This window comes from Petaurus breviceps, unplaced genomic scaffold (assembly GCF_028583685.1).
Source record: "Petaurus breviceps papuanus isolate PSGF00001 unplaced genomic scaffold, PetGlider_PUasm1.0 90510, whole genome shotgun sequence".
NCBI lineage: Eukaryota > Metazoa > Chordata > Mammalia > Diprotodontia > Petauridae > Petaurus > Petaurus breviceps.
The window spans coordinates 2409765-2418525 of NW_027187267.1; the positions used below are offsets into that span (position 1 = coordinate 2409765).

Sequence of the window (8761 nt, forward strand, 5' to 3'; positions counted from 1 at the left end):
TGTGTTTGCTGCTTAATCAGCATCTTCCTCTCCTAGCAAGAAAGTTTCCAGAAACTAAATTTGTTAAAGCCATTGTGAATAATGGGATTCAACATTACCATGACAGATGCTTACCCATACTTTTCATTTGTAAAAATGGTCAGAGAGAAGTTGAATTCATCAGAATTATTGAATGTGAAGGAATGAATGTGAAACTAGCAGAGCTTGAATGGGAAACTCACAGAAGCTGGAGCGGTACAGACTAACTTGAGAAGAAATCCCTTAAGAATGCATTGTTGATGAGCTAATATCTTCTATTAGGAACACTTCTATTTATGATGACAGGGATAGTTCAAGCAATGAACTATTGCTTCTAAGTGCTGTTTTCTCAGAAATATTTAATAAATTACTTTCCACTGTATGTTATTCTCAATCTAATTTGTTGTTGCCTTTACAAGTCAATAGCCTAAAATGGTGCAAATAGATTTTTTTATATAGATTCATTGTATTACAGTAAGAACTGACTACGGCTTTACACCACAACCAACATTTTTCTGTCTTACCTACTGCTGAACTCTCCTAGGCAGAGACCACTCCCTTAGGAAGTCTTGCCCCTTTCAATTCTGGAATGTTTGACTAATACTGTCCTAATGAAAAAAAAAATCCCCTATAAATCTAGCTGGGTCCAGTCACATTTCACTTTATACCCTGATATTTTCTTTCCCTCTGATTATATACCTTGGTCCCTCTCCTCAGCTTTCCAGTTTTGGAATAATTATCAAATTATTATTAACATAGCAACTGGAAAGAGTGTCAGTCTCCTCCCTAATGGCTCTACTGACCATCCTTATTCACTTTCCAAACAAAAAGACCTCTTTCTAACCACCACTCCCCCATTATACTGCATATGCTGTTTTTCCCAGTTAGAAGGTAAACTCTCTGATGGCAGGGACTTTCTCACTTTTATACTTATATCTTCATTTTTAGCACATAGTAAATGATTAATGAATACTTATTCATTCATTCATGTCCTATGGGCATGTTAATTAGGAGGGATTTTATCCAAGTCAATCTTTATTTGGAAAAGGAGTTTAACTTGCATTGATGAAAATACAACTGTGCAATAGATTCACAGTCTTCATAAGGGAGCCTCCAGCATAATTCCTCAATCTATACTCTTGAGAAATTAATACCATAAGCCAATATCTTTCAAAGTCATTCAGCCTAACGATTTTCTAGAGACGTCCACACCCTGCCTCCCAAGTCTGTCAGAAACTTGTTGCTTGGAAGTTCTGGGGTTCCAAGTCTTTGCTTTTAATTCCAAGATCAAAAAGGCAAATGTCAGATACCAGTTGCATATATAGCAGGAGTCATAATTTTAACCAATCCCCCAAGTTTGATGAGAATACGTGGAATGGACCTTTATCAAAAGGATACACTTTCAATGGAGCTAATCCCTTATTGAGAGATATGTAACCATAGTTCTTTGCTTCAAGATCACAGTGAACTCATCTGATTGAATTCCACTTTTTGGAGTTGCTTCTTAATGATTAGATGACTGAGTACCAGAAGGACAAATTCTTATCAGAGGAGGCATCCCTATAAGCGTGATCTATGCACCAACCCATCCTGAAGTGGGGCACACAAAAGGGACCCATTTCATATGCTTCTCTCCCTTGGACTTCCAGACCAAAGTGCAGTCTCCCTCCCTGTCAACACCAGAAGGAGTAATGATGATATAATAGGAGTACATAGCAGTGGGAGATCTGTGGTTTCTCTTAGAGGGAAGTTCAAGGACACTTGAACCCCAAATCCCTATGTAAAAGAGGAGGGAGAAGAGTGGACTCATAGGTAACCTCAAGTATAAGAATCCATGAGTTCAAGTGCAGCACCAGTCATAGACGTGCTGGAGCACTAGAGAGCCTGTTGTTAAATTTTCAGTGTGAGCATTCACACTCCAGAAATTAGCAAAAACTTAAAAATCCTTGATCATCTAGACTCAAGAAAGTGGTGGGGACACTGTTCATAATGCAGATTAAACTTAAAAGTGTGGCCATTTGTAATAGTAATGGCATTACATTACACCATTCTACTTTTTTTTTTTTCCTGGAGAGTTGGTTGTTATACAGTTATTAGCATATCCCTAGTGCCAGCTGCCCAGAAGAAACTTTCTTAACAACTTATTTCTCAAGGGGACAGAACATGACCAACAGGAGGATCCTGCAGCTATACCACTAAGGCTATACCCTGAGAGGCCATCAGAGCTGGGCACTGCCACCCCTCCATGATGCTGCTGAGCTGCTCAGGTGGTACAGGTCCAAAGTGAACAAAAAATGTTTGTGCGGTCTTTAACCTTCCTGGGAGTCTAGAGAATGGCCTCTTTGAGCATGTTATGTTCCCTGGCTTTCTTCATATAAAACTGTGATTTGCAATTTACAAATCTTCTGTGATGGAGGAAATAAAAAGTTTCCCTATACCTGATCACCATGTTATCTGCTCTGTACCTTTGTGAAAGGATACTCTATTACCCATATATAGGGAAACCCTAGACATTCTTAGGTCATATATTTCACTGAAGTTTTACTCTGGAGTGAAAGCATAACAAAAGAAAAGTACTGGCTATTCTGAGATCAGATCCCTAGGACTGAACCCAGTCCATGTGATCCAAGGACCTTGTTGCAGACTGGGAGTGGGAATTGAGTTCCTAAAAGAGTCTTGAGGTTTCCATTAAGGTCATGCTATTTACAGCAGACCATTATGCATAGTACAGAGAGCTGGAAGCAGTGTACCTTGATAGATGGAAGGAGATGAAAGGAATTTGCTGCTAAACCTTCTCCAAATTCCCCGAGCAGAGCCCCACCCTGAAGTGGGAGGGGAAGATAGCAATGAGTAGAAGGTGTTCTTAGAGATCCCAAAAGGCCTAAGCCATTTCAATTCAAGGGACATTTTAAAAATACATATGAAAGATGTTGTGTTATATGTTGGGGTGAAGAGGCAAAAAGAAGATTCTTTTCTTTCAAAAAAAATTACATTATCCTGGGGAGGAGAGAGCATGTACAAATGTAGAGAATAAGCATTTTTTTTCTGGAATAAAGGTATAAAAAAAGCAGGAATGTAGTACATAATAAAAGAACTAGAACAGATATCAGATCCTTCTAGACCTTTTGGTCTCACCCAAAATTTGATTTATCTGCCACACAAAGCACTTAAAAGAATTTTGTCACCACACACAGTTCCACATAGCTCTTCTAATAGTTTTATTTTGAACTAATATGGCCTCTGGTGGGATGAACTTTGGTGTTGCATGAATGTCAACATGTAGTCACACAGTCAAAAAATAATCTGCTTCAAACTTAAGGTAACATGGGGGTAAGAGTTAATGAGGGGGGTTACCATCAGTACCAAACAAAGAGAAGGAAATCAAGGTAATTTGAAAAGAAAAACATTAAGAAATGGGGAAGTCAAAGAAGGCTTTGTGCAAATGCCCAGAGTGGAAAGATACATCAAGTTCAAGGAACAACTAGTATCCTAGATGAATGTCATAATATGCATTAATAGCAGTAATCTGGGGGCGGCGAGGTAGCACAGCGAGTAGGAGCACCAGCCCCAGAGTCAGGATAACCTGGGATCGAATCTGGGCTCTGATACTTAGCACCACACCCAGAAATAACTGGCTGTGTAACCTTGAGCAAGTTACTTAACCCCAATTGCTTTAAAAAAAAAATAGTGGTAATCTAAAATAAGGTAAAAAGAAAATTGGAACTAGATGATGGAAAGCCTTAAATGTCAAGCTAAAGAGTTTGGGTTTGCTGTCATTGTTGTTTGTTTGTTATTTTATTTCTTTATTTTTCCTATACAGTCCCTGGGCCTCTTGACCCAGACTTGAGCCTTAGGAAAATTCTTTTAGTAACTGATAAGAGATTAAATTAGAGGAGAAAGACAAAAAATTAAATAATAGAATAAGTGTTAGAAGAAAACTCAGTGGTCCTTTAGCCCAACTTCTTTTCAGTCATTTTTCAGTCCTGTCTGACTCTTCATGAACCCATTTGGGTTTTTCTTGACAGAGATGCTGAAGTAGTTTGCCATTTCCTTCTGTGATAAATAATTTATTGGACCTCTATTTTATTGGACCCCTATTTTATTCCAATAATTATTAGTCATTTTGATATAATTCCATAGTGGTCCAGGGGCCTGGAGGCCACATCTCCAAAATCCAAACTTCAAAGAACATATCCACTTAATTATTTGTTCTGTGAAGTTTGGATTCAGTCAAAGGTTTGCATTTGAGGACCTAGAGGGCCACATGTGGCCTCCAGGCTGCAGGTTCCCCACCCCAAGGGAGTCATTATAATTTCTGATAGTAGATATTATAACAGATTGTAAGTTCACTTGATTAATCATTGGAAGTTAACTAAATGAAATCCCACCCTTGTTTTTCTTTTTTATGGTGAACAAGTACAGAGCAGTGAAGGTGACTCAATTACATGGAAAGGCTCCCCAGGTATTTTTGTTGCCCCTCTGTCCCTTATCACCCCTCTGTTGCCCAACATGGCAAGATAATCATGACTATATATCCAATCAGTGACCCTGGTTGCCAGCCTGTGTCCTACCTTTCTACCAACTCATGAGTGGGCTCACGGCTTGGTATAATATCCTGAGAGGACAAGATAAGTCTGCTAAGGTCTGCTTACTAACCCATTTGTCAACCAGTGTGATTATACATTTTATGTATGCCCTCCTAGACAGTTAAGGGCAAGATATATCAACCCATGAGATTCTGTATTTTTGGTCTGCTTCACTTGTATTGTCAGAGTATCAAGCATTATAAAACTAAGACCCCAGAGGAAGAGGATATCTTAGATGTGAGGAAGCTTTCACGTCCACTTCATTATAGGAAGCCATGGCCCTTTACTAAAGTGTCATTGACTCAGAGTTCTGCTTCAGTGGTTCTTTTGTTCTGTTTCTTTTTTTCCTTGGAGATTGAAAATTTTGAAAATCCCCACACTTCTGCAGTGGATCCATTTTGGTAGGCTATCCAGGGTTAAGTGACTAGGTTGAAGTAATTTCCCCATGACACTTCCTGAAGGAGAAAGAAAATGGCACAAGGAACCTGAAAACTTAGATTCCAGCCATACTTCTGCTGTTTAATAACTACAAGACATTAGACATGTTAACTTCCTGTCTTTAAGTATAAGTTTCTTCTTCTTTAAAATGATTCAATAATGCCTGGATTGCATTAACTCCCAGTGTTGTATCAGACTTGGATGAGAGTACTTTATAAAGCATAAAAAATTTACAAATGTAGGTTACTATCATGGCTGCAGCTGAGATTTTTTTTACCTGGAGCCTATCTCTGTCATCAGACTGGGCACTTCTCATGGTCCAGGATCATGACTCCTCTGCATCTCCAAATACAAGGCATATAAACATAACCTATGGGTAAGGGATTGACTTCTTGACTGACTGGCTCTTGCATGGACTATCCAGTCAATCCTATGACAATCCAGATCATCATTATCTTAGGGCTAGGCTAGCACCTGAAGAACATTCAGCATCCCTTCAGCACTACCCAAAGCCTATGGGTGACCCTCTTCACAGCCTCCTTCACTTCCTTGTTGCGCAGGGTGTAGATGATAGGGTTGAGGAAGGGAGTGAGCAGGGCATATATCAGGGCAATGAGCTTGTCTGAACCCTCTGCCCGACCCCCAGAGGGTCCTACATAAACAGCAAAGGCTGAGCCATAGAATAAAGCCACTACCATCATGTGGGAGGAACAGGTGGAGAAAGCTTTAGCCCTGCTGGCAGCTGTAGGCAACCTCACCACAGCCCTCAGGATGCCCCCATACAGCAGTAGGATCAAGATAAAGTTGCACCCAGTAGCCACACCAATTACGGCCCCCTGGACACGGGCATGCCAGGCAGTGCCCACACATGCCAGTCGCATGAGTGGTGCAAGGTCACAGAAGTAATGAGAAATCTCCATCCGACAGAAGGGCAGGGAAGCAGTGAGGCAGGTGGGTACCAGTGCCGCAGAGAAGCCAGCCACCCAAGAGGCAGCAGCTAGCCAGACCCGCACTTGGCCACCCATGATAGTGTGGTAGTGGAGAGGGCGACAAATAGCAAAGTAGCGATCAAGGGCCATGACACCCAAAAGGTAACACTCAGTCATACCCAATGAGTGAAAAATATACAATTGAGTGAAGCAGACAGTGGGAGAGATAGTTGAGGGCCCATGAAGCACAGTGCACAGGAGTGTGGGCACTGTAGTACTGATGTACCAGACTTCCAGGAAGGACAGGATGCTGATAAAGAAATACATGGGAGTGCCCAGCACAGAGTCAGCCTGGACTAGGATGATGATGAATAGGTTACCAGCCAAGGTGAGAAGGTAGATGGACAGGACACCAAGAAAAGTGAGAAGCTGTAGGAACTGGGTAGGAGTGAAGCCAACCAGCACAAAGTTCTGGACCCAGGTTTGGTTAGCACAATTCATGGTTTCCAGATTAGGGTTAAGAGTGCAGGGAAGGGGAGGTCAAAAAGTTAAGCGGTTTAGTGGAAAGGGAATTGGATTTGAGGTGAAAGACTGCTAGACCCATAACTTCTATTTACAAGCTATGGGGCCATGGCCAAGTCATTTCATTTCTTTCAGGTTCATTTTCCCCTTTTCTGTTTCAATATATCTAATCAAAAGATCAATTATTTCAGCAGGTACATTTTTTCCCTCCGCCAATGCAGATTTTGGCTCTTCTATGCCTTAAGATATAGTATGATGAATTTCTACAACAAAAACAAACAAACAAATATATAAAAAAGAGAGTAAATAAAGGAATGAATAGATAGATAAATAAATTTCTACTGGTCTTTTCTCTGGTGATGAGGCTACTAATTTAGCCAGGATGTTTTCAGATAAAAAGAATCTGTCCATACTCAAAGGTTTTGTAACTTATTAAAACTTTTCAGGCTTTGTACTCTACTGACACAGACTTCAGGAACTCAGAGTCACCTTACACCCTGAGAAACAGGACTTTCACAGTAGTTAATGAAAATGCCAATCTTAAGTATGCAGAGTATTCTTTAAACCAGTTGGAAATAACAAGAACTTTTGTTTTATGCAGTCCTGGACAAAGTACTCTCTGGACAACAGCCCATGGCAACATTATTCTTATCTCCATTTGATGAAAAAGGAAATTAAGGCTCATGGATTCTGGGAAGTGACTTGTTCAAAGTCACATAGCTATTAAGTTTTAAGAATCAGAACTTGAACTCACACTTTCTGGTACCAAGTTCAATGAACTTTACACTCCATGACAGCTGTATTCCTAGTCAGTCAAGCATGATTTCAGGGTCTTGGGCCAAAGTCCCTGCTCAACCAATTCCTTACCACTAAAAGGTATTCAAAACTCATCAACTTCACACACACACACACACACATGTGCACACACACACACATATATGCATGCACACATTAACTCTGATCCCTGGATCCCTTAAACTCTTACAAAATATATCCTGAGAGAGATTTTCTAGAGGAGTGACTTCCTTACTTCCAGGAGTCCCTTGTCCATCATATATAAAGAAAGGAATTATGCCATCCCTTTCAGAGACAAGAAGGCTCAATCATCAAGTTGCCCTTTAGGACTTGGTGATTGAATTGAAAAATCTGCAAGAAAAAAGAGATGTGAAAGGAGAAGTAGATGGGAATCCTAAGAGTCATGTACTCCAACCCAGGTTGAGGAACCATAATAGGAGACTGAAAGGGAATATAACAGAGGGATGGATACTCACCATTCAAGAAGTTACAAAAAGAGAAAGCTATGGAAAGGAGATTTCTGAGAAATTGCTACAGCGGAGCAGGATACAGTAAAATTTGCACTGTCTTATATCCTAGTCTTGCTTCAGTCATTATTTAGCCATGTGATCCTGGTCAAATCACCTCCTCTTGCTGGATTTCAATTTCTTTGCCAGAAAAAAATATATTTGACTATGATGCTCTTTAAGGACCTTTGCAGAACAAATTGATGATCTCTAAAGTCCCTTCTATTTCTAATATTCTACATTTTTTTTTATTAGGGAGACTTACTGATGGAAAAGATTATTGGGGGTTTGGGGGCTGTCAGAATTAGCACCCTTATAGTTGCAGTTTCATTTCCTTAGAAGTGGAATCTGTGAATAATGATAGTTGACATTCACGTCACTATTTGTAAAGCACTTTACTTAAGTTATCTTACATAATCTTTTTCCACAATGATTCAACCAAGTATGCAGGACAGGTATTATCAATCTCACTGTATAGGTGAAGAAACTTAAGCTACAATATTTTAATAATTTGTCCAGGGTCACACAGAACTGGTGGTATTCTAGTCAGCATTATTGCTATCTGATAAAAGTAATTCCCAACCACTGCTGCCAGTCTTCATTACCAGCATTAACTTTCCCATTGTCTTCCTGTCTTCCTCCCTCTCCCATACCTGAAAATCTGGAGATATTATATAAGAGATCTCTAGTTTCTGGGACATTCTACACTCACCTCTAGCCTCCCAGTTGCTCCAGCTTCAGCACTCCTTATATGTCTTGGAAATCCAAGAATCACTAAGCTCCTTCCAACTCCCAGGATCTCTCTCCTTTCCTATGATACCAGCCCTATAGGAGCCACTGTGTATATTGTTTCCCAAGGGTAGGGATCTCATCCCTTGGGAGATGGAAAAACTTTTCTGATCTCACTCTCCAGCTGATTCATCAACTTTGGGAAATTTGATCAAGGCCCTTAGGTACCAGTTCCAGA

The 8761-nt window shown here is 40.2% G+C and overlaps 1 protein-coding gene across 1 annotated transcript; it reads right to left on the minus strand.

Annotated features, from left to right (window-relative positions):
* Window positions 1–5527: 5527 nt before the first annotated feature.
* On the minus strand, window positions 5528–6472 carry LOC138142013 (olfactory receptor 6N1-like). The gene has a single exon (XM_069062930.1). The coding sequence runs from the start codon at window positions 6470–6472 to the stop codon at window positions 5528–5530; it is 945 nt and encodes a 314-aa protein (XP_068919031.1).
* Between the last annotated feature and the right edge of the window lie 2289 nt (window positions 6473–8761).

Coding starts and splice junctions, on each gene's coding strand:
- LOC138142013 (XM_069062930.1), bottom strand. CDS start 6,472: ATGAATTGTGCTAACCAAACCTGGGTCCAGAACTTTGTGCTGGTTGGC.